Source organism: Nipponia nippon, unplaced genomic scaffold (assembly GCF_047370975.1).
Source record: "Nipponia nippon isolate SJK-2023a ecotype South Korea unplaced genomic scaffold, ASM4737097v1 scaffold_4, whole genome shotgun sequence".
Classification (NCBI taxonomy): domain Eukaryota; kingdom Metazoa; phylum Chordata; class Aves; order Pelecaniformes; family Threskiornithidae; genus Nipponia; species Nipponia nippon.
The window spans coordinates 125,487,469-125,509,639 of NW_028262358.1; the positions used below are offsets into that span (position 1 = coordinate 125,487,469).

General features: G+C 66.7%; 6 protein-coding genes across 10 annotated transcripts in view; 1 reads left to right on the forward strand and 5 right to left on the reverse strand.

Annotated features, from left to right (window-relative positions):
* Positions 1 to 578: 578 nt before the first annotated feature.
* LOC148053533 (uncharacterized) lies at positions 579 to 2,675 on the reverse strand. The gene is made up of 4 exons (XM_087776422.1): positions 2,526 to 2,675; positions 2,168 to 2,279; positions 1,990 to 2,044; positions 579 to 1,662 (listed from the first exon to the last, which is right to left on the reverse strand). The coding sequence occupies exons 1-4, from the start codon at positions 2,673 to 2,675 to the stop codon at positions 579 to 581; spliced, it is 1,401 nt and encodes a 466-aa protein (XP_087632548.1).
* LOC148053534 (uncharacterized) lies at positions 2,532 to 5,817 on the reverse strand. Its single transcript, XM_087776423.1, has 7 exons — positions 5,668 to 5,817; positions 5,309 to 5,360; positions 5,131 to 5,185; positions 3,701 to 4,803; positions 3,196 to 3,402; positions 2,809 to 2,921; positions 2,532 to 2,708 (listed from the first exon to the last, which is right to left on the reverse strand). Exons 1-4 carry the CDS (start codon positions 5,815 to 5,817, stop codon positions 3,720 to 3,722), a joined length of 1,341 nt encoding a protein of 446 aa, XP_087632549.1. The 3' UTR covers positions 2,532 to 2,708; positions 2,809 to 2,921; positions 3,196 to 3,402; positions 3,701 to 3,719.
* Positions 5,818 to 6,862: 1,045 nt separating this feature from the next.
* On the reverse strand, positions 6,863 to 8,961 carry LOC148053535 (uncharacterized). The gene is made up of 4 exons (XM_087776424.1): positions 8,812 to 8,961; positions 8,453 to 8,504; positions 8,275 to 8,329; positions 6,863 to 7,946 (listed from the first exon to the last, which is right to left on the reverse strand). Exons 1-4 carry the CDS (start codon positions 8,959 to 8,961, stop codon positions 6,863 to 6,865), a joined length of 1,341 nt encoding a protein of 446 aa, XP_087632550.1.
* A 1,045-nt stretch (positions 8,962 to 10,006) lies between these two features.
* Positions 10,007 to 12,105, reverse strand: LOC148053536 (uncharacterized). The gene is made up of 4 exons (XM_087776425.1): positions 11,956 to 12,105; positions 11,597 to 11,648; positions 11,419 to 11,473; positions 10,007 to 11,090 (listed from the first exon to the last, which is right to left on the reverse strand). Exons 1-4 carry the CDS (start codon positions 12,103 to 12,105, stop codon positions 10,007 to 10,009), a joined length of 1,341 nt encoding a protein of 446 aa, XP_087632551.1.
* A 1,045-nt stretch (positions 12,106 to 13,150) lies between these two features.
* On the reverse strand, positions 13,151 to 15,248 carry LOC148053537 (uncharacterized). Its single transcript, XM_087776426.1, has 4 exons — positions 15,099 to 15,248; positions 14,741 to 14,852; positions 14,563 to 14,617; positions 13,151 to 14,234 (listed from the first exon to the last, which is right to left on the reverse strand). Exons 1-4 carry the CDS (start codon positions 15,246 to 15,248, stop codon positions 13,151 to 13,153), a joined length of 1,401 nt encoding a protein of 466 aa, XP_087632552.1.
* Positions 15,249 to 21,320: 6,072 nt separating this feature from the next.
* Positions 21,321 to 22,171, forward strand: part of PTK2B (protein tyrosine kinase 2 beta) — a 31,967-nt gene continuing 31,116 nt past the window's right edge. For 4 of the 5 annotated variants that reach the window (XM_087774172.1, XM_087774173.1, XM_087774177.1 and 1 more), the window contains exon 1: positions 21,645 to 21,720. In XM_087774172.1, coding sequence (XP_087630298.1) covers positions 21,684 to 21,720 — 37 coding nt within the window. In that variant the 5' untranslated portion in view covers positions 21,645 to 21,683. Of the gene's footprint in view, positions 21,452 to 21,644; positions 21,721 to 22,171 lie in introns of those variants that run through there. The other variant, XM_087774175.1, reaches the window with a different exon arrangement.

Below are 22,171 nucleotides of genomic sequence, written 5' to 3' on the forward strand. Positions count from 1 at the left end.
CTCCAGCCCTCGGCCGGGATGGGCCGCCGCGATGGCTACGTCGTCTTAACCAACCTTCTTGGGCCCCTCTTCCCTCCAGGGCTCTCCCTGCCCCGGGAGAAAGGCCTGGGCCCAGCCTGCAGCCTGCGGTCTGTGCCGCGGCCTCTCCGGAGCTGCAGCCGCTGCTCTGGGCCGAGTGGCCGCCGTTCTGCGCCGAGGGCCGGGCCGCCTGGGGGCTGCCCTGGTTGGGGCTGCCCAGCGGGTAGTCTCCTCTTGGCCACCCTAGGAGGGAGAAGGGCACACAGAAGCCATGTGGCTATCTGCTGGAACAGCTCCCCGGGGGCCAAAGGGACCACAGCTCGCAGGCAGTCAACAATTTGGACTCAGTCGCGCTCCTGTTTAACAGCCCCATCCAAGACATCGCATCTCTCGCCGCCATCCCAACGCTCCCAGACGGCCGCGGCTCGTCCTGCACAATCACCTCCCGAACAGCACAGCTTCGAGGGCCGCACAAGGCAGCCCAGTCCCGTCCCCAGCCTCCCGTGCCGGGCTCCCCCTGCCCACGCTCCCCCGCGCCCACCTTTTCCTGCCGCGGCTCCTTACGCCTCCATGTCCGTGCTGTGGAAGAGCGCGTTGACCCTTAAGCGGAGGCTGAACGGCAGCGTCTCGTCCCTCTCCACGGTGTCCTCGGGTTCCAAGCTCTCTCCTGCCCACAGCCAGTCCCAGTCGTCCCCGATGCTCCTCCGCACGCCGCTCTTCAGTCTGGACCAGGACTGCCGGATGCGCTGCAGAGCGACCTTCCACCCCGCGGCCTTGTACCCCACCCGGGGCAGGGGCTCCGTCCCAGCTCTCCGCAGCCGGTCCAGGATCGTAGGAGACGGGGGCTCTTGCCCTGAGGGCCGGGGCTGCGTGGGGTCTGTGGTGGGGACCGCGGTGGGGACAGACTCCTCCTGCCCCTCCGGCTGCAGGTCGGCACTGCTGGTGTCGTCGCGGTCTGTGCGCGTCTGCCTCGCCGGAGGAGCCCTTGTGTCCTGCCGCGCCGGTCTCTTCTCCCCCTCCGGTGCTCCCCAGGCCCTGACGGTGGGGAGCAACGCCTGCGAGCTCTCGCTGGCCCCACAGCTCCTGGGCAGAGGCGCCTTGCAGATCTGGCAGCACCTCTCGGGGGCCATTTCGGGGAGCCGCTGCGCTCTCTCCCACACGTAGACCGGCTCCCCGCCGATGGCCAGCTCAAAGCCCAGCCCCATTTCCAGCTGCACATCCTCCTCGTGCACCAGGATGTCGGCGGTGCGGAGGATGGCGGCCAGCACGGGCAGGTGCTGTTCTGCCGCGGGCTGGCTGCGGTGCGGGCAGCTGCCCGTGAGGCATCGAGGGCACTGCAGGCAGACGGGGTATTCTTTCCTTATGGCTCCGCACTGGCTTAGAGTGCCGCTAGCCTGCGCTTCCTTCAGCTTTCCCAGCAGGTCGAGGCAGATCGGGGACACGTCCAGGGACTCCATCAGGGATCTGGCGAGCTCCTCCACATTGGTGACGGAGGGCTGGTTCCTGAGGAGCCCCGAGCTGGTGCCGGCACTGAAATTTCCAGCTCGCCCCGTGCCTCCTGTCTCCCCGGGGAGCTCACTTGCAGAGGCTGCTTCCCCGCTGCTGTTGCTTCCCCACCGTCCTCCTCCATGGGGCTTCCCCCACCTGCGGGGGAAATCCCGGCTGGGCTGCGGGCGCTGCTGGGGACAGGATAGCCCCAGCACCCTCTCTCCACCTTCCGACCGACCGCGTGGTCCCCCAGCTGCCCGGAGCCAGCCCTGCCGGCTCTGGGATGCTCTGGGGCAGGAGGGCTTGGGGACCCGGGGCAAGCCCAGCCCAGCGGCAGCAGGCGCAGAGCGAGGGGCCGGGCGCCTTCCAGGCCGAGGAGAAAAGGGCCAGCCCAGGCCAGGGGCTGGGGCCCAGCGCTGGCGCCACGGGTGGGCTCTGTGGGAGGGGGTACGCGGGTGTCAGCAGAGGGCATTGCCTCCTTACCCTGCCTTCAGGCTCTCTGTCGACCCCTCCACGCCTTCCCAGGGGACGGCGGCTCCTGGCGGAGGAGGCAGAGGCAGAGTGAGCGAGGGCAGCCGTGGCGGGGGCTCCGGCTGCAATGGCCTCTCTCGGCCGGGAGCCGCTGCGGAGCCCGGGGCAGCTCTGGGACGGGGCTGCTCACCTATCGGGTCCTCCCTCTTGCTCCTCCAGCAGCTCTTCCCCGCGGAGGTCTCCTGCCCCCAGAAAGCCAGCCCCGGGTTAGTGCCGGGGGTCTCCCCCAGCCAGGAGGGCCCCTGCCCAGGGAACAAGGACCCTGGCAAGGGCCACTGGAGTTACAGGGGCAGGAGGGGCCCCGAGCCCGGTGCGCGAGCGGAGGTGGCTCGGTGGCTGCGGAGCAGGGACCTGGCTGGGCGGGCACTGGCCACTGTTCAGTGGTGCCTCCCAAAATGGGGCCCCTCCCCAGCGCCCCGGGGATGGGCTCTGCCCCGGGTCACCCCTGCCCAGGGAGTGTTTGGGGCGATGCCGAGACGGACCCCCACCTTGGCCTCGCCCTTGGGACACCAGGTCATGAAGATGCCCAGCCCCAGGATGGTCACCAAGGCGGGGACGCAGGGCAGCAGGAGCGTGCAGAGGCCCCAAAGGCTCAGGCTTGAGATGAAGAGCAGCGCCGTCAGCTTCCACTCCTCCATCTCGCCCAGGGAGCGCCAGCATCTCCAGAGCTTCTGCGTGACGAGGGGACGTGCAGTGGGGAGGCCGAGAAACCCGGCGAGATCCCCTGAGGGGAGGAGAGGTTGGGGTGACACCGCAGCACCCCGCTCCTACCTTCTTGCTTGCTTTTTTTGCCATCTCTGATGTGCTTTCCACACGCTTGCCCAGCTGCTCTCTTGCCCGCTGGCTCGCGCGCTGTCGAAGTGACGCACGGGCCTCCCCGAAACCTGCTAACATACGGCCACGTTTGTGATGCAACGGTGACGACACGTCGACACACAATGGCTGCCACAGCGACCCAGGGCTGAGCTGGTGCGGGAGACTGTGAAGCCATCAGGGAGCAGCCGCCCCAGAGAGCCCGTGACGGGGTCTGGGGGGCAGCGCACCCCAGGCCATAGCCCAGGGCCTGCGGGGAGCGGGCAGGGAAGGTCCCTCCGGGCCGCCCGCCTCCAGCCCTCGGCCGGGATGGGCCGCCGCGATGGCTACGTCGTCTTAACCAACCTTCTTGGGCCCCTCTTCCCTCCAGGGCTCTCCCTGCCCCGGGAGAAAGGCCTGGGCCCAGCCTGCAGCCTGCGGTCTGTGCCGCGGCCTCTCCGGAGCTGCAGCCGCTGCTCTGGGCCGAGTGGCCGCCGTTCTGCGCCGAGGGCCGGGCCGCCTGGGGGCTGCCCTGGTTGGGGCTGCCCAGCGGGTAGTCTCCTCTTGGCCACCCTAGGAGGGAGAAGGGCACACAGAAGCCATGTGGCTATCTGCTGGAACAGCTCCCCGGGGGCCAAAGGGACCACAGCTCGCAGGCAGTCAACAATTTGGACTCAGTCGCGCTCCTGTTTAACAGCCCCATCCAAGACATCGCATCTCTCGCCGCCATCCCAACGCTCCCAGACGGCCGCGGCTCGTCCTGCACAATCACCTCCCGAACAGCACAGCTTCGAGGGCCGCACAAGGCAGCCCAGTCCCGTCCCCAGCCTCCCGTGCCGGGCTCCCCCTGCCCACACTCCCCCGCGCCCACCTTTTCCTGCCGCGGCTCCTTACGCCTCCATGTCCGTGCTGTGGAAGAGCGCGTTGCCCCTTAAGCGGAGGCTGAACGGCAGCGTCTCGTCCCTCTCCACGGTGTCCTCGGGTTCCGAGCTCTCTCCTGCCCACAGCCAGTCCCAGTCGTCCCCGATGCTCCTCCGCACGCCGCTCTTCAGTCTGGACCAGGACTGCCGGATGCGCTGCAGAGCGACCTTCCACCCCGCGGCCTTGTACCCCACCCGGGGCAGGGGCTCCGTCCCAGCTCTCCGCAGCCGGTCCAGGATCGTAGGAGACGGGGGCTCTTGCCCTGAGGGCCGGGGCTGCGTGGGGTCTGTGGTGGGGACCGCGGTGGGGACAGACTCCTCCTGCCCCTCCGGCTGCAGGTCGGCACTGCTGGTGTCGTCGCGGTCTGTGCGCGTCTGCCTCGCCGGAGGAGCCCTTGCGTCCTGCCGCGCCGGTCTCTTCTCCCCCTCCGGTGCTCCCCAGGCCCTGACGGTGGGGAGCAACGCCTGCGAGCTCTCGCTGGCCCCACAGCTCCTGGGCAGAGGCGCCTTGCAGATCTGGCAGCACCTCTCGGGGGCCATTTCGGGGAGCCGCTGCGTTATCTCCCACACGTAGACCGGCTCCCCGCCGATGGCCAGCTCAAAGCCCAGCCCCGTTTCCAGCTGCACGTCCTCCTCGTGCACCAGGATGTCGGCGGTGCGGAGGATGGCGGCCAGCACGGGCAGGTGCTGTTCTGCCGCGGGCTGGCTGCGGTGCGGGCAGCTGCCCGTGAGGCATCGAGGGCACTGCAGGCAGACGGGGTATTCTTTCCGTATGGCTCCGCACTGGCTTAGAGTGCCGCTAGCCTGCGCTTCCTTCAGCTTTCCCAGCAGGTCGAGGCAGATCGGGGACACGTCCAGGGACTCCATCAGGGATCTGGCGAGCTCCTCCACATTGGTGACGGAGGGCTGGTTCCTGAGGAGCCCCGAGCTGGTGCCGGCACTGAAATTTCCAGCTCGCCCCGTGCCTCCTGTCTCCCCGGGGAGGTCACTTGCAGAGGCTGCTTCCCCGCTGCTGTTGCTTCCCCACCGTCCTCCTCCATGGGGCTTCCCCCACCTGCGGGGGAAATCCCGGCTGGGCTGCGGGCGCTGCTGGGGACAGGATAGCCCCAGCACCCTCTCTCCACCTTCCGACCGACCGCGTGGTCCCCCAGCTGCCCGGAGCCAGCCCTGCCGGCTCTGGGATGCTCTGGGGCAGGAGGGCTTGGGGACCCGGGGCAAGCCCAGCCCAGCGGCAGCAGGCGCAGAGCGAGGGGCCGGGCGCCTTCCAGGCCGAGGAGAAAAGGGCCAGCCCAGGCCAGGGGCTGGGGCCCAGCGCTGGCGCCACGGGTGGGCTCTGTGGGAGGGGGTACGCGGGTGTCAGCAGAGGGCATTGCCTCCTTACCCTGCCTTCAGGCTCTGTGTCGACCCCTCCACGCCTTCCCAGGGGACGGCAGCTCCTGGCGGAGGAGGCAGAGGCAGAGTGAGCGAGGGCAGCCGTGGCGGGGGCTCCGGCTGCAATGGCCTCTCTCGGCCGGGAGCCGCTGCGGAGCCCGGGGCAGCTCTGGGACGGGGCTGCTCACCTATCGGGTCCTCCCTCTTGCTCCTCCAGCAGCTCTTCCCCGCGGAGGTCTCCTGCCCCCAGAAAGCCAGCCCCGGGTTAGTGCCGGGGGTCTCCCCCCAGCCAGGAGGGCCCCTGCCCAGGGAACAAGGACCCTGGCAAGGGCCACTGGAGTTACAGGGGCAGGAGGGGCCCCGAGCCCGGTGCGCGAGCGGAGGTGGCTCGGTGGCTGCGGAGCAGGGACCTGGCTGGGCGGGCACTGGCCACTGTTCAGTGGTGCCTCCCAAAATGGGGCCCCTCCCCAGCGCCCCGGGGATGGGCTCTGCCCCGGGTCACCCCTGCCCAGGGAGTGTTTGGGGCGATGCCGAGACGGACCCCCACCTTGGCCTCGCCCTTGGGACACCAGGTCATGAAGATGCCCAGCCCCAGGATGGTCACCAAGGCGGGGACGCAGGGCAGCAGGAGCGTGCAGAGGCCCCAAAGGCTCAGGCTTGAGATGAAGAGCAGCGCCGTCAGCTTCCACTCCTCCATCTCGCCCAGGGAGCGCCAGCATCTCCAGAGCTTCTGCGTGACGAGGGGACGTGCAGTGGGGAGGCCGAGAAACCCGGCGAGATCCCCTGAGGGGAGGAGAGGTTGGGGTGACACCGCAGCACCCCGCTCCTACCTTCTTGCTTGCTTTTTTTGCCATCTCTGATGTGCTTTCCACACGCTTGCCCAGCTGCTCTCTTGCCCGCTGGCTCGCGCGCTGTCGAAGTGACGCACGGGCCTCCCCGAAACCTGCTAACATACGGCCACGTTTGTGATGCAACGGTGACGACACGTCGACACACAATGGCTGCCACAGCGACCCAGGGCTGAGCTGGTGCGGGAGACTGTGAAGCCATCAGGGAGCAGCCGCCCCAGAGAGCCCGTGACGGGGTCTGGGGGGCAGCGCACCCCAGGCCATAGCCCAGGGCCTGCGGGGGAGCGGGCAGGGAAGGTCCCTCCGGGCCGCCCGCCTCCAGCCCTCGGCCGGGATGGGCCGCCGCGATGGCTACGTCGTCTTAACCAACCTTCTTGGGCTCCTCTTCCCTCCAGGGCTCTCCCTGCCCCGGGAGAAAGGCCTGGGCCCAGCCTGCAGCCTGCGGTCTGTGCCGCGGCCTCTCCGGAGCTGCAGCCGCTGCTCTGGGCCGAGTGGCCGCCGTTCTGCGCCGAGGGCCGGGCCGCCTGGGGGCTGCCCTGGTTGGGGCTGCCCAGCGGGTAGTCTCCTCTTGGCCACCCTAGGAGGGAGAAGGGCACACAGAAGCCATGTGGCTATCTGCTGGAACAGCTCCCCGGGGGCCAAAGGGACCACAGCTCGCAGGCAGTCAACAATTTGGACTCAGTCGCGCTCCTGTTTAACAGCCCCATCCAAGACATCGCATCTCTCGCCGCCATCCCAACGCTCCCAGACGGCCGCGGCTCGTCCTGCACAATCACCTCCCGAACAGCACAGCTTCGAGGGCCGCACAAGGCAGCCCAGTCCCGTCCCCAGCCTCCCGTGCCGGGCTCCCCCTGCCCACGCTCCCCCGCGCCCACCTTTTCCTGCCGCGGCTCCTTACGCCTCCATGTCCGTGCTGTGGAAGAGCGCGTTGCCCCTTAAGCGGAGGCTGAACGGCAGCGTCTCGTCCCTCTCCACGGTGTCCTCGGGTTCCGAGCTCTCTCCTGCCCACAGCCAGTCCCAGTTGTCCCCAATGCTCCTCCGCACGCCGCTCTTCAGTCTGGACCAGGACTGCCGGATGCGCTGCAGAGCGACCTTCCACCCCGCGGCCTTGTACCCCACCCGGGGCAGGGGCTCCGTCCCAGCTCTCCGCAGCCGGTCCAGGATCGTAGGAGACGGGGGCTCTTGCCCTGAGGGCCGGGGCTGCGTGGGGTCTGTGGTGGGGACCGCGGTGGGGACAGACTCCTCCTGCCCCTCCGGCTGCAGGTCGGCACTGCTGGTGTCGTCGCGGTCTGTGCGCGTCTGCCTCGCCGGAGGAGCCCTTGCGTCCTGCCGCGCCGGTCTCTTCTCCCCCTCCGGTGCTCCCCAGGCCCTGACGGTGGGGAGCAACGCCTGCGAGCTCTTGCTGGCCCCACAGCTCCTGGGCAGAGGCGCCTTGCAGATCTGGCAGCACCTCTCGGGGGCCATTTCGGGGAGCCGCTGCGTTATCTCCCACACGTAGACCGGCTCCCCGCCGATGGCCAGCTCAAAGCCCAGCCCCATTTCCAGCTGCACATCCTCCTCGTGCACCAGGATGTCGGCGGTGCGGAGGATGGCGGCCAGCACGGGCAGGTGCTGTTCTGCCGCGGGCTGGCTGCGGTGCGGGCAGCTGCCCGTGAGGCATCGAGGGCACTGCAGGCAGACGGGGTATTCTTTCCGTATGGCTCCGCACTGGCTTAGAGTGCCGCTAGCCTGCGCTTCCTTCAGCTTTCCCAGCAGGTCGAGGCAGATCGGGGACATGTCCAGGGACTCCATCAGGGATCTGGCGAGCTCCTCCACATTGGTGACGGAGGGCTGGTTCCTGAGGAGCCCCGAGCTGGTGCCGGCACTGAAATTTCCAGCTCGCCCCGTGCCTCCTGTCTCCCCGGGGAGGTCACTTGCAGAGGCTGCTTCCCCGCTGCTGTTGCTTCCCCACCGTCCTCCTCCATGGGGCTTCCCCCACCTGCGGGGGGAAATCCCGGCTGGGCTGCGGGCGCTGCTGGGGACAGGATAGCCCCAGCACCCTCTCTCCACCTTCCGACCGACCGCGTGGTCCCCCAGCTGCCCGGAGCCAGCCCTGCCGGCTCTGGGATGCTCTGGGGCAGGAGGGCTTGGGGACCCGGGGCAAGCCCAGCCCAGCGGCAGCAGGCGCAGAGCGAGGGGCCGGGCGCCTTCCAGGCCGAGGAGAAAAGGGCCAGCCCAGGCCAGGGGCTGGGGCCCAGCGCTGGCGCCACGGGTGGGCTCTGTGGGAGGGGGTACGCGGGTGTCAGCAGAGGGCATTGCCTCCTTACCCTGCCTTCAGGCTCTGTGTCGACCCCTCCACGCCTTCCCAGGGGACGGCGGCTCCTGGCGGAGGAGGCAGAGGCAGAGTGAGCGAGGGCAGCCGTGGCGGGGGCTCCGGCTGCAATGGCCTCTCTCGGCCGGGAGCCGCTGCGGAGCCCGGGGCAGCTCTGGGACGGGGCTGCTCACCTATCGGGTCCTCCCTCTTGCTCCTCCAGCAGCTCTTCCCCGCGGAGGTCTCCTGCCCCCAGAAAGCCAGCCCCGGGTTAGTGCCGGGGGTCTCCCCCCAGCCAGGAGGGCCCCTGCCCAGGGAACAAGGACCCTGGCAAGGGCCACTGGAGTTACAGGGACAGGAGGGGCCCCGAGCCCGGTGCGCGAGCGGAGGTGGCTCGGTGGCTGCGGAGCAGGGACCTGGCTGGGCGGGCACTGGCCACTGTTCAGTGGTGCCTCCCAAAATGGGGCCCCTCCCCAGCGCCCCGGGGATGGGCTCTGCCCCGGGTCACCCCTGCCCAGGGAGTGTTTGGGGCGATGCCGAGACGGACCCCCACCTTGGCCTCGCCCTTGGGACACCAGGTCATGAAGATGCCCAGCCCCAGGATGGTCACCAAGGCGGGGACGCAGGGCAGCAGGAGCGTGCAGAGGCCCCAAAGGCTCAGGCTTGAGATGAAGAGCAGCGCCGTCAGCTTCCACTCCTCCATCTCGCCCAGGGAGCGCCAGCATCTCCAGAGCTTCTGCGTGACGAGGGGACGTGCAGTGGGGAGGCCGAGAAACCCGGCGAGATCCCCTGAGGGGAGGAGAGGTTGGGGTGACACCGCAGCACCCCGCTCCTACCTTCTTGCTTGCTTTTTTTGCCATCTCTGATGTGCTTTCCACACGCTTGCCCAGCTGCTCTCTTGCCCGCTGGCTCGCGCGCTGTCGAAGTGACGCACGGGCCTCCCCGAAACCTGCTAACATACGGCCACGTTTGTGATGCAACGGTGACGACACGTCGACACACAATGGCTGCCACAGCGACCCAGGGCTGAGCTGGTGCGGGAGACTGTGAAGCCATCAGGGAGCAGCCGCCCCAGAGAGCCCGTGACGGGGTCTGGGGGGCAGCGCACCCCAGGCCATAGCCCAGGGCCTGCGGGGGAGCGGGCAGGGAAGGTCCCTCCGGGCCGCCCGCCTCCAGCCCTCGGCCGGGATGGGCCGCCGCGATGGCTACGTCGTCTTAACCAACCTTCTTGGGCCCCTCTTCCCTCCAGGGCTCTCCCTGCCCCGGGAGAAAGGCCTGGGCCCAGCCTGCAGCCTGCGGTCTGTGCCGCGGCCTCTCCGGAGCTGCAGCCGCTGCTCTGGGCCGAGTGGCCGCCGTTCTGCGCCGAGGGCCGGGCCGCCTGGGGGCTGCCCTGGTTGGGGCTGCCCAGCGGGTAGTCTCCTCTTGGCCACCCTAGGAGGGAGAAGGGCACACAGAAGCCATGTGGCTATCTGCTGGAACAGCTCCCCGGGGGCCAAAGGGACCACAGCTCGCAGGCAGTCAACAATTTGGACTCAGTCGCGCTCCTGTTTAACAGCCCCATCCAAGACATCGCATCTCTCGCCGCCATCCCAACGCTCCCAGACGGCCGCGGCTCGTCCTGCACAATCACCTCCCGAACAGCACAGCTTCGAGGGCCGCACAAGGCAGCCCAGTCCCGTCCCCAGCCTCCCGTGCCGGGCTCCCCCTGCCCACGCTCCCCCGCGCCCACCTTTTCCTGCCGCGGCTCCTTACGCCTCCATGTCCGTGCTGTGGAAGAGCGCGTTGCCCCTTAAGCGGAGGCTGAACGGCAGCGTCTCGTCCCTCTCCACGGTGTCCTCGGGTTCCGAGCTCTCTCCTGCCCACAGCCAGTCCCAGTTGTCCCCAATGCTCCTCCGCACGCCGCTCTTCAGTCTGGACCAGGACTGCCGGATGCGCTGCAGAGCGACCTTCCACCCCGCGGCCTTGTACCCCACCCGGGGCAGGGGCTCCGTCCCAGCTCTCCGCAGCCGGTCCAGGATCGTAGGAGACGGGGGCTCTTGCCCTGAGGGCCGGGGCTGCGTGGGGTCTGTGGTGGGGACCGCGGTGGGGACAGACTCCTCCTGCCCCTCCGGCTGCAGGTCGGCACTGCTGGTGTCGTCGCGGTCTGTGCGCGTCTGCCTCGCCGGAGGAGCCCTTGCGTCCTGCCGCGCCGGTCTCTTCTCCCCCTCCGGTGCTCCCCAGGCCCTGACGGTGGGGAGCAACGCCTGCGAGCTCTCGCTGGCCCCACAGCTCCTGGGCAGAGGCGCCTTGCAGATCTGGCAGCACCTCTCGGGGGCCATTTCGGGGAGCCGCTGCGTTATCTCCCACACGTAGACCGGCTCCCCGCCGATGGCCAGCTCAAAGCCCAGCCCCATTTCCAGCTGCACATCCTCCTCGTGCACCAGGATGTCGGCGGTGCGGAGGATGGCGGCCAGCACGGGCAGGTGCTGTTCTGCCGCGGGCTGGCTGCGGTGCGGGCAGCTGCCCGTGAGGCATCGAGGGCACTGCAGGCAGACGGGGTATTCTTTCCGTATGGCTCCGCACTGGCTTAGAGTGCCGCTAGCCTGCGCTTCCTTCAGCTTTCCCAGCAGGTCGAGGCAGATCGGGGACATGTCCAGGGACTCCATCAGGGATCTGGCGAGCTCCTCCACATTGGTGACGGAGGGCTGGTTCCTGAGGAGCCCCGAGCTGGTGCCGGCACTGAAATTTCCAGCTCGCCCCGTGCCTCCTGTCTCCCCGGGGAGCTCACTTGCAGAGGCTGCTTCCCCGCTGCTGTTGCTTCCCCACCGTCCTCCTCCATGGGGCTTCCCCCACCTGCGGGGGGAAATCCCGGCTGGGCTGCGGGCGCTGCTGGGGACAGGATAGCCCCAGCACCCTCTCTCCACCTTCCGACCGACCGCGTGGTCCCCCAGCTGCCCGGAGCCAGCCCTGCCGGCTCTGGGATGCTCTGGGGCAGGAGGGCTTGGGGACCCGGGGCAAGCCCAGCCCAGCGGCAGCAGGCGCAGAGCGAGGGGCCGGGCGCCTTCCAGGCCGAGGAGAAAAGGGCCAGCCCAGGCCAGGGGCTGGGGCCCAGCGCTGGCGCCACGGGTGGGCTCTGTGGGAGGGGGTACGCGGGTGTCAGCAGAGGGCATTGCCTCCTTACCCTGCCTTCAGGCTCTGTGTCGACCCCTCCACGCCTTCCCAGGGGACGGCGGCTCCTGGCGGAGGAGGCAGAGGCAGAGTGAGCGAGGGCAGCCGTGGCGGGGGCTCCGGCTGCAATGGCCTCTCTCGGCCGGGAGCCGCTGCGGAGCCCGGGGCAGCTCTGGGACGGGGCTGCTCACCTATCGGGTCCTCCCTCTTGCTCCTCCAGCAGCTCTTCCCCGCGGAGGTCTCCTGCCCCCAGAAAGCCAGCCCCGGGTTAGTGCCGGGGGTCTCCCCCCAGCCAGGAGGGCCCCTGCCCAGGGAACAAGGACCCTGGCAAGGGCCACTGGAGTTACAGGGACAGGAGGGGCCCCGAGCCCGGTGCGCGAGCGGAGGTGGCTCGGTGGCTGCGGAGCAGGGACCTGGCTGGGCGGGCACTGGCCACTGTTCAGTGGTGCCTCCCAAAATGGGGCCCCTCCCCAGCGCCCCGGGGATGGGCTCTGCCCCGGGTCACCCCTGCCCAGGGAGTGTTTGGGGCGATGCCGAGACGGACCCCCACCTTGGCCTCGCCCTTGGGACACCAGGTCATGAAGATGCCCAGCCCCAGGATGGTCACCAAGGCGGGGACGCAGGGCAGCAGGAGCGTGCAGAGGCCCCAAAGGCTCAGGCTTGAGATGAAGAGCAGCGCCGTCAGCTTCCACTCCTCCATCTCGCCCAGGGAGCGCCAGCATCTCCAGAGCTTCTGCGTGACGAGGGGACGTGCAGTGGGGAGGCCGAGAAACCCGGCGAGATCCCCTGAGGGGAGGAGAGGTTGGGGTGACACCGCAGCACCCCGCTCCTACCTTCTTGCTTGCTTTTTTTGCCATCTCTGATGTGCTTTCCACACGCTTGCCCAGCTGCTCTCTTGCCCGCTGGCTCGCGCGCTGTCGAAGTGACGCACGGGCCTCCCCGAAACCTGCTAACATACGGCCACGTTTGTGATGCAACGGTGACGACACGTCGACACACAATGGCTGCCACAGCGACCCAGGGCTGAGCTGGTGCGGGAGACTGTGAAGCCATCAGGGAGCAGCCGCCCCAGAGAGCCCGTGACGGGGTCTGGGGGGCAGCGCACCCCAGGCCATAGCCCAGGGCCTGCGGGGGAGCGGGCAGGGAAGGTCCCTCCGGGCCGCCCGCCTCCAGCCCTCGGCCGGGATGGGCCGCCGCGATGGCTACGTCGTCTTAACCAACCTTCTTGGGCCCCTCTTCCCTCCAGGGCTCTCCCTGCCCCGGGAGAAAGGCCTGGGCCCAGCCTGCAGCCTGCGGTCTGTGCCGCGGCCTCTCCGGAGCTGCAGCCGCTGCTCTGGGCCGAGTGGCCGCCGTTCTGCGCCGAGGGCCGGGCCGCCTGGGGGCTGCCCTGGTTGGGGCTGCCCAGCGGGTAGTCTCCTCTTGGCCACCCTAGGAGGGAGAAGGGCACACAGAAGCCATGTGGCTATCTGCTGGAACAGCTCCCCGGGGGCCAAAGGGACCACAGCTCGCAGGCAGTCAACAATTTGGACTCAGTCGCGCTCCTGTTTAACAGCCCCATCCAAGACATCGCATCTCTCGCCGCCATCCCAACGCTCCCAGACGGCCGCGGCTCGTCCTGCACAATCACCTCCCGAACAGCACAGCTTCGAGGGCCGCACAAGGCAGCCCAGTCCCGTCCCCAGCCTCCCGTGCCGGGCTCCCCCTGCCCACGCTCCCCCGCGCCCACCTTTTCCTGCCGCGGCTCCTTACGCCTCCATGTCCGTGCTGTGGAAGAGCGCGTTGCCCCTTAAGCGGAGGCTGAACGGCAGCGTCTCGTCCCTCTCCACGGTGTCCTCGGGTTCCGAGCTCTCTCCTGCCCACAGCCAGTCCCAGTTGTCCCCAATGCTCCTCCGCACGCCGCTCTTCAGTCTGGACCAGGACTGCCGGATGCGCTGCAGAGCGACCTTCCACCCCGCGGCCTTGTACCCCACCCGGGGCAGGGGCTCCGTCCCAGCTCTCCGCAGCCGGTCCAGGATCGTAGGAGACGGGGGCTCTTGCCCTGAGGGCCGGGGCTGCGTGGGGTCTGTGGTGGGGACCGCGGTGGGGACAGACTCCTCCTGCCCCTCCGGCTGCAGGTCGGCACTGCTGGTGTCGTCGCGGTCTGTGCGCGTCTGCCTCGCCGGAGGAGCCCTTGCGTCCTGCCGCGCCGGTCTCTTCTCCCCCTCCGGTGCTCCCCAGGCCCTGACGGTGGGGAGCAACGCCTGCGAGCTCTCGCTGGCCCCACAGCTCCTGGGCAGAGGCGCCTTGCAGATCTGGCAGCACCTCTCGGGGGCCATTTCGGGGAGCCGCTGCGTTATCTCCCACACATAGACCGGCTCCCCGCCGATGGCCAGCTCAAAGCCCAGCCCCGTTTCCAGCTGCACGTCCTCCTCGTGCACCAGGATGTCGGCGGTGCGGAGGATGGCGGCCAGCACGGGCAGGTGCTGTTCTGCCGCGGGCTGGCTGCGGTGCGGGCAGCTGCCCGTGAGGCATCGAGGGCACTGCAGGCAGACGGGGTATTCTTTCCGTATGGCTCCGCACTGGCTTAGAGTGCCGCTAGCCTGCGCTTCCTTCAGCTTTCCCAGCAGGTCGAGGCAGATCGGGGACACGTCCAGGGACTCCATCAGGGATCTGGCGAGCTCCTCCACATTGGTGACGGAGGGCTGGTTCCTGAGGAGCCCCGAGCTGGTGCCGGCACTGAAATTTCCAGCTCGCCCCGTGCCTCCTGTCTCCCCGGGGAGCTCACTTGCAGAGGCTGCTTCCCCGCTGCTGTTGCTTCCCCACCGTCCTCCTCCATGGGGCTTCCCCCACCTGCGGGGGGAAATCCCGGCTGGGCTGCGGGCGCTGCTGGGGACAGGATAGCCCCAGCACCCTCTCTCCACCTTCCGACCGACCGCGTGGTCCCCCAGCTGCCCGGAGCCAGCCCTGCCGGCTCTGGGATGCTCTGGGGCAGGAGGGCTTGGGGACCCGGGGCAAGCCCAGCCCAGCGGCAGCAGGCGCAGAGCGAGGGGCCGGGCGCCTTCCAGGCCGAGGAGAAAAGGGCCAGCCCAGGCCAGGGGCTGGGGCCCAGCGCTGGCGCCACGGGTGGGCTCTGTGGGAGGGGGTACGCGGGTGTCAGCAGAGGGCATTGCCTCCTTACCCTGCCTTCAGGCTCTCTGTCGACCCCTCCACGCCTTCCCAGGGGACGGCGGCTCCTGGCGGAGGAGGCAGAGGCAGAGTGAGCGAGGGCAGCCGTGGCGGGGGCTCCGGCTGCAATGGCCTCTCTCGGCCGGGAGCCGCTGCGGAGCCCGGGGCAGCTCTGGGACGGGGCTGCTCACCTATCGGGTCCTCCCTCTTGCTCCTCCAGCAGCTCTTCCCCGCGGAGGTCTCCTGCCCCCAGAAAGCCAGCCCCGGGTTAGTGCCGGGGGTCTCCCCCAGCCAGGAGGGCCCCTGCCCAGGGAACAAGGACCCTGGCAAGGGCCACTGGAGTTACAGGGACAGGAGGGGCCCCGAGCCCGGTGCGCGAGCGGAGGTGGCTCGGTGGCTGCGGAGCAGGGACCTGGCTGGGCGGGCACTGGCCACTGTTCAGTGGTGCCTCCCAAAATGGGGCCCCTCCCCAGCGCCCCGGGGATGGGCTCTGCCCCGGGTCACCCCTGCCCAGGGAGTGTTTGGGGCGATGCCGAGACGGACCCCCACCTTGGCCTCGCCCTTGGGACACCAGGTCATGAAGATGCCCAGCCCCAGGATGGTCACCAAGGCGGGGACGCAGGGCAGCAGGAGCGTGCAGAGGCCCCAAAGGCTCAGGCTTGAGATGAAGAGCAGCGCCGTCAGCTTCCACTCCTCCATCTCGCCCAGGGAGCGCCAGCATCTCCAGAGCTTCTGCGTGACGAGGGGACGTGCAGTGGGGAGGCCGAGAAACCCGGCGAGATCCCCTGAGGGGAGGAGAGGTTGGGGTGACACCGCAGCACCCCGCTCCTACCTTCTTGCTTGCTTTTTTTGCCATCTCTGATGTGCTTTCCACACGCTTGCCCAGCTGCTCTCTTGCCCGCTGGCTCGCGCGCTGTCGAAGTGACGCACGGGCCTCCCCGAAACCTGCTAACATACGGCCACGTTTGTGATGCAACGGTGACGACACGTCGACACACAATGGCTGCCACAGCGACCCAGGGCTGAGCTGGTGCGGGAGACTGTGAAGCCATCAGGGAGCAGCCGCCCCAGAGAGCCCGTGACGGGGTCTGGGGGGCAGCGCACCCCAGGCCATAGCCCAGGGCCTGCGGGGGAGCGGGCAGGGAAGGTCCCTCCGGGCCGCCCGCCTCCAGCCCTCGGCCGGGATGGGCCGCCGCGATGGCTACCTGTCCCTGGAGGTACCAGGGCTGCTCTGGCACCCCATGGGGCCTGGGGGACCTGCTGGTGGCCCTGGTAGCAGCACCCCACTCCCGTCATAGAATGGTTTGGTTTGGAGGGGACCTTAAAGATCATCTGGGTCCAACCGCCCTGCCACCGGCAGGGACAGCTTCCACCAGACCAGGCTGCTCAGAGTCAGGACCCTGAATTTTAGTAAAGCAAAATTCCAGCTCTTCAAGGAGTTAAAGAACAGGACCCCGTGGGAAATGGCCCTCAGGGACAAGGGAGCAGAACAGAGCTGGCAGGTCTTCAAGGACACTTTCCATAGGGAACAAGAGCTCTCGATACCGAGGTGCAGAAAATCAGGCAAGGAAGGGAAGAAGCCGACATGGCTGGGCCATGACCTGCGGGGGCAAGAAGAGATTGCACAGGCAGTGGAAGAAGGGACCGGTACTTGGGAAGAGTACAGGGACGCTGCCTGCTTGTGTAACGATGGGAAAAGGAAGGTCAAGGCTCGGCTGGAGCTGACCCTGGCGAGGGATGTGAAGAGTAATAAGAAGGGCTTCTATAGGTACATTAACCGGAAAAGGAAGGTTAAGGAAAGCGTGCCCGCTCTGATGAGCAGAAGTGGCGAGCTGGTAACAGCAGATGAGGAGGAGGCTGAGGTACTCAACCACTTCTTTGCCTCAGTCTTCACTGGCAACCTCTCTCCTCACCTCCCGGGTCAATGGGCCATTTGGCGGGGATCAGGGGTCAGAGCTCCTCCCACTGTAAGGGGAGATCAGGTTTGCGACCACCTGAGGAACCTGAACGTCCATAAGTCTGTGGGTCCCAATGAGGTGCATCCCAGAGTCCTGAGGGAACTGGCCGATGTAGTTGCCAAGCCACTCTCCATGATATTCAAGAAGTCCTGGCAGTCAGGTGAAGTCCCTGGGGACTGGGAAAAGGGAAATATTGCAGCCATTTTTAAAAAGGGTCGAAAGGAGGGCCCTGGGAGCTCCCGACCTGCCAGCCTCCCCTCTGTGCCTGGGGAGATCAGGGCACAGATCCTCCTAGCAGCTGCGCTAAGGCGCACGGAGGACAGGGGGCTGATTCGGGACAGCCAGCACGGCTTCACCCAGGGCAAGTCCTGCCTGACCAACCTGGTGGCCTGCTGTGACAGAGTGACTGCATCAGTGGGCAAGGGAAGAGCTACGGATGTGTCCTGGTTTCAGCTGGGATAGAGTTAATTTTCTTCTTAGTGGCTGGTAGAGTGCTGTGTTTTGGATTCAGGATGAGAATAATGTGATAACACACTGACGGTTTGGTTGTTGCTGAGGAGAGCTTTACACCATCGCAAAACCATGCCCGAGAGCTCTTTGTTTATTGCATGAAGGGCGGAGCAGGGACCTCCAGGGCTACGCGGATGTCGGGGACAGTGCTGGCAGGGGGGACAGGCGCTGGGGCCGCTCTGTGCCTCGTTCACCCTTCTCCCCAAACGCCGTGTCTGGTCACAGATCATGGAGTCACAGAAGGGTTTGTGTGGGAAGGGTGGGAAGGGACCTCCAAAGGCCACCCAGTCCCACCCCTGCCATGGGCAGGGACATCTTCACCCAGACCAGGGTGCTCAGAGCCCCGTCCAACCTGGCCTTGAATGTGTCCAGGGATGGGCCATCTTCCACCGCTCTGGGCAACCTGGGCCAGGGCCTCTGCATCTGACGCAGATGATCTCCTCTTCCCCAAACTGGTGCTGGGGTTGTTGACCACCTCCCAGCTCAGCTCAAAGCCAAGGACATCCCTGTCCTGTCCCCAGCCCAGCACCGGGGTGGCAATACCCGCTTCCCCAGGACATCGCCCTGCCACGGACCCTCTGCCCCCCTGGGCAAAACCAGTGGTCTCCTGGATCAGGCCCATGGTGTTCCCGAAGCTGGGGCTCACTGGCAATGGGCCGCAGCGTTCCCCAAAGCAGGGCTGAACTGGGGGCCTCTCCCAAGCCCTAGAAGCCCCTCCGGGCTGGGTGGGATCAGGCCACGAAGCGGCAGCACCCTGCCACCCCCCTCTGAGCTGGGGCTGGGGCAGGGTCCCGCCTTCCCCCAGCCTGGGGAAAACCGTGGCAGTGACCACCATCTCCTCTCCGAAGCGAGAGTAAACCACAACAAGGTGCCTGGGGATCCCGTTACCAAACCGTGCCTAGGTCGGTAACATCCACTCCCACCCCAACAGGCTTGTTTTCTCCTTCCTGATCCCAGAGCCTTCCCTTTAGGTTAGACTGATCCCGAGGAATTAGCGTGGGATCGGTGCCCACCCTGAAATGGCTCCAGACAGACGCTGGCTGTCTTCATGGCCGAGCGAGGGTCCCCCCCAGCCGCCCAAGGGCTGTCCCCAGCCAGCCTCTGCCCGCTGCCCTCCTCGCCCCGGGGAAGCAAGTGGGGGCTGAGCCCCCCAGCCCTGGGCTGCGCTCCCAGCTCCAGAAAGGGAAGCCTGGACCCCCTTTTCCCTCAGAGAGGCTGTCCCACCCTTTCCTGCCCCTTTTCTGTATCTGTGGGGACCTCCTGGCCTGGGACTAAACGGCCGAGGGGAAGAGAGAGCGCAGTGTGCTGTGCTGAACCACGCGGTCCGGGCTGGGATCCCAGATCCAAGGCCATCTCCGAGTATTAGGCAGACGGTGTGGTGCAAAATGTTCTCTCTTTTCCCCTTTTCTGCCCAGGGAGGCCCTTGGAGAAGATGCGGAGCTGAAGGTGGCTGAGGAGGAGGAAGAGCAGAGAAGGAGCCATGAGCAGATTGAGGAGAGCAGGCAGGTGCGGCCATAGGACAGGAAGGTCCTCTTGGGTCCCTGACCTCCAGACGTTTGGCTTTACCCTCCTTTGAGCTTTTTGCGGTGCTTAGTGTCACACAGCAGCATTTCTGTGAGAAGAAGGAGGGACAGAAGCTCCTCAGGACTGGGTGGGGGGCGATTCCTGGGCTGGATCCTGGGGATATGATTTCCCTGTGACAAACGGCCCATGGATTGAAAGGATCTGGGACTGAGGCCGTGCATCCAAACCCCAACCCAAGCCCCTAGCCCCATCCGCACACGCAGGGGAAGCAAAACAAGAAGGCGCTCTGAGCACATTCCTCTTGGTGCTGATGGCCTGCAGGGCTTCCCAGGAGAGGGAGGACCCACGGGTGCCTTGCGGCCCTCGCAGTGCTCATCAAACCCTGCCATCGCATGGGAGGACGGGGTTTATGGGTCCACATGGCCACCTCGGCGTGGGGATAGGAGCAAGACTCTGGACAGGCACAGCGGGAGTTGCTCCAGCGTCCCTTCCTCCAGAGCTCGGGTCTCCGGGTGCGAGATGTGTCCCACCTACTTCACAGAGGCTGGCCAAGCTGCTCTTCGATGGCACGCAGATGGTGACCAATATCCAGGTGGCTGCTGACTTGAGGGAGACGCAGAGGAGGGCAGAGGAGGCAGAGCTGAAGCTGCGGAGGTAAGAGACTGCTTGGTGGCTCGGCGCTGCTGGGAAGGAGCAGTGCAGGTGTTGGGGTAGCTTTCGGCAGGCATCCTAACCCCGGTCACCCAGGAACGCTTAGCAGTTGGAGCTTGCAGCGACAGGACAAGGGGGAATGGTTTTAAACTGAAAGAGGGTAGGGTTAGGTTGGCGATAACGAAGTTCTGTATGAGCGTGGTGAGACACCGGCCCAGGTTGCCCAGAGAAGCCCCATCCCTGGCAGTGCTCGCCCAGGAAGTCCCTGCTTGCCCAGCCCAGCCCAGCCATCCCCCTCCTGGTGCCTTGGTCCAGCCGCGATGGGTTTGCTCAGCCCAGCAGAGCTGAGATCCTGCCAGGGGTTTGGAGCAACCCCAAAGCCCTTCCCCGACACCCCCTTTGGAGGCTGCCCTTCGGTTTTGCCTGGCTCCTCTCCCACACACCCAGGAAGGAGAGAGGTCACGCCACCAGCGGAGCCGCTTGTGGCAGACTCCAGCAGGGAGGTTCAGTTCCCTGGAAAGGTAACGTCATTTATCTTCAAGAAGGTCAGGAAGGAGGACCTGGGGAACCACAGGTCGGTCAGGCCTGTAACTCCTCCGTGTGGGGCCTGGGGGACATCCTGGCAGCCCTGGCAGCGGTCCCCCCCTCCCAGCCTCCTCCTGTTTCCATGGCAACCGCAGATACAAATACCATGGCAACCCCATGGCAACAGCACAGGCAAAGCCACCAGTTCCCACAGCCCGGAGGCGGGCGGATGCCCGGATTGTGCTGAAGCTGGAGATCTCTTCTTCTGCGCTTCATGGCCACCACCCTTCCAGCCCTGCAGTGGTGACCACCAGTAGCTCCAGATGGAGGAGAAGGGGTTGTCCTGCTGCCTCAAGGTGGCCGGACAGGGTCATCTCAGACTCATCCATCACCGTCATCCCCGGGATGGGGGAGCAGGTCCCCCACCCCAGCACAGTCCTGCTTCTCCAGGTCTGCATCAGCTGCTTCATGTCCAACTTAGACCCCAGGGAGCCCCTTTCAGAGGACACTTTTCCCTGGGACAGGAACCAGTCAGAACCGAAAGGCAACCTCCAAAGGAGGGTTTTGGGGAAGGGCTTTGGGCTTTGGATGTTTTGGGGTTGCTCCAAGCCCCTGGCAGGATCTCAGCTCTGCTGGGCTGAGTGAACCCATCGTGGCTGGACCAACGCACCAGGAGGGGGATGGCTGGGCTGGGCAAGGGAGGACAGCACGGGGTCTATGCACAGGCTGAGTTGGGGTCAACGAGCAGGAATATGGCAGTAGATAATTTGTGGAGGACCCTATTGGCTTTGAGGACAGCCCAGCCGGCCCTCCCCACTGCCTGCTTGGCCCCTTTGGAGCTGTCATGGGTGGAGGAGCTCCAGGACCCAGCGAGCCGAGCAGTCTCCTCACCAGGCACCGTCAGATGGCAAAAGAAGAGCAAATCCAGCCCCACACTGGGTCCTTTCCTGCTAATCCTCACGGCCCGATCCCTCTTCCAACCTCCATCCTCTTCCAGCCCTGAGGGTCTGACCCTCCTGCTCCCCAGGGCTGAGGAGAGATGGGGTGCTGGTGGGGAGCACCCCCACTGGGGACCCCCCAAGTGCTCACACTGATATTGGGGTGCGTCGCATTGCCAGCGCTTATCCCGGCTCCTACTGACAGCTCCCAACCCCCCCCGAGCATCACGAATCTTGCTCCAGCATCCTGCCCGCGGCTCGGCACCCTGCGCTGCCGCGGCCAGCGTCTCCCCATCGCTGCCCGCGGCAGACACCCTAACTCCTGCTGGTTTCAGGGGTTCGGGGCCTGAGGCACTTGGGAAAATGATTTTTCATCCCCTAAAAGTGAAAATAAGATTAGCAAAGTAAATAATACAGAGAACTGCTTTGCTGGAACTTGCTGTAGGTTGTGGGGGCTGCGGGGAGCCCCACACTCCTTGGGGTGCTGCGGGGAGGGCAGAGGGTATTTCTCCAGCTCAGGGTGGCCGGCCTCAAGATGGCAGCAATAACATGCAGCATCCCTCTCCCCGCTTCCAGTGAGCGGGGACCGCTCCATCCAACCCTCCTGGCTTGAAGGACACCCCCAGCCGCCTCTCCTGGCATCGTCTCCCCGCTTCTTCTACACGACTCGGACGCGACGCAACTTCTTCTGCTCCTTCTTGGTGCCCCCAAATATCTACTGGTGGCTCTGGAGCTGCGACCGGTGTCCTCCTCCATCACCTCGACCCTCCGGCCCTGGCCCTGCTCCCCGGCAAAAGTAAGTTGGTGCCTTTCTCCCTCCAGCAGCCCCACGCTGGGATGCTCGAAGCCGTTTCCGAAGCGTCGCTCCCTAGTGATGGGAGAGGTGCTATTAATAAATCCCGTCAGATTTTATCGCTTCTCTCTGTGCCAATGAAGAGGGTGGTTTGGGGAAGGGGGGAGGCGGTGGGGGGGGAAACCTGTTTCTCTTGAGCGTTTCGTTGCTACGAGCTCACCCTCGGTGCAGGAGCATGGGATGGCTCAGCAGGCTGTTCAGCCAGCTTTCCTGTAAGTCACGGGGCTGAATCCACTGGGGGCTCAGGGGGGTCTTAGGTTAATTTTTGGCAGGGATTAGCAAGGGGAAAGCGTTGCCCTGCTCCCTGGGGGCTGCAGTGGCCGGGGCACAGGAGCAGCGTGCCAGGGTGTCTCCCAAACTTGTGCGGAGGCCAGGCACCTCCTTGGGGCGAGATGGGACCGGGGCGAGGGGATGGAGAGGGAAAGGGGTGCAGAGGAAAGGGGTGCGCAGGGCTGATGCAGCTCCCCGGCTCCACGGAGCTGCGGCGGCGAGCAGCGGGGTCCCCGAGCCGGTGGTCTCTCTGTCCCCGCTGCCCACCGCGCTTCCCCCTGCCCCTTGCCGGGAGATGCCAGGCTTGCGGAGGCAGCTGCATCCCTTTGACGGTATTTAGGCGTTTAAATAGCTTGGCTGGCTTCGGGCAGGAGAGTGGGCGCAGGCTGTCAG

Bases quoted from the DNA above. Each gene is read 5' to 3' on its own strand.
- LOC148053535 (XM_087776424.1), bottom strand. From the start codon at position 8,961: ATGGAGGAGTGGAAGCTGACGGCGCTGCTCTTCATCTCAAGCCTGAGC. The intron at 8,505-8,811 runs GTGGGGGTCCGT...TTCTGGGGGCAG, and splicing joins GTCCCAAGGGCGAGGCCAAG to GAGACCTCCGCGGGGAAGAG. The intron at 7,947-8,274 runs GTAAGGAGGCAA...TTCCCCCCGCAG, and splicing joins ACACAGAGCCTGAAGGCAGG to GTGGGGGAAGCCCCATGGAG.
- LOC148053537 (XM_087776426.1), bottom strand. From the start codon at position 15,248: ATGGAGGAGTGGAAGCTGACGGCGCTGCTCTTCATCTCAAGCCTGAGC. The intron at 14,618-14,740 runs GTGAGCAGCCCC...CTCCTCCGCCAG, and splicing joins CAAGAGGGAGGACCCGATAG to GAGCCGCCGTCCCCTGGGAA. The intron at 14,235-14,562 runs GTAAGGAGGCAA...TTCCCCCCGCAG, and splicing joins ACAGAGAGCCTGAAGGCAGG to GTGGGGGAAGCCCCATGGAG.
- LOC148053533 (XM_087776422.1), bottom strand. From the start codon at position 2,675: ATGGAGGAGTGGAAGCTGACGGCGCTGCTCTTCATCTCAAGCCTGAGC. The intron at 2,280-2,525 runs GTGGGGGTCCGT...TTCCCTGGGCAG, and splicing joins GTCCCAAGGGCGAGGCCAAG to GGGCCCTCCTGGCTGGGGGA. The intron at 2,045-2,167 runs GTGAGCAGCCCC...CTCCTCCGCCAG, and splicing joins CAAGAGGGAGGACCCGATAG to GAGCCGCCGTCCCCTGGGAA.
- LOC148053536 (XM_087776425.1), bottom strand. From the start codon at position 12,105: ATGGAGGAGTGGAAGCTGACGGCGCTGCTCTTCATCTCAAGCCTGAGC. The intron at 11,649-11,955 runs GTGGGGGTCCGT...TTCTGGGGGCAG, and splicing joins GTCCCAAGGGCGAGGCCAAG to GAGACCTCCGCGGGGAAGAG. The intron at 11,474-11,596 runs GTGAGCAGCCCC...CTCCTCCGCCAG, and splicing joins CAAGAGGGAGGACCCGATAG to GAGCCGCCGTCCCCTGGGAA.
- LOC148053534 (XM_087776423.1), bottom strand. From the start codon at position 5,817: ATGGAGGAGTGGAAGCTGACGGCGCTGCTCTTCATCTCAAGCCTGAGC. The intron at 5,186-5,308 runs GTGAGCAGCCCC...CTCCTCCGCCAG, and splicing joins CAAGAGGGAGGACCCGATAG to GAGCTGCCGTCCCCTGGGAA. The intron at 4,804-5,130 runs GTAAGGAGGCAA...TTTCCCCCGCAG, and splicing joins ACACAGAGCCTGAAGGCAGG to GTGGGGGAAGCCCCATGGAG.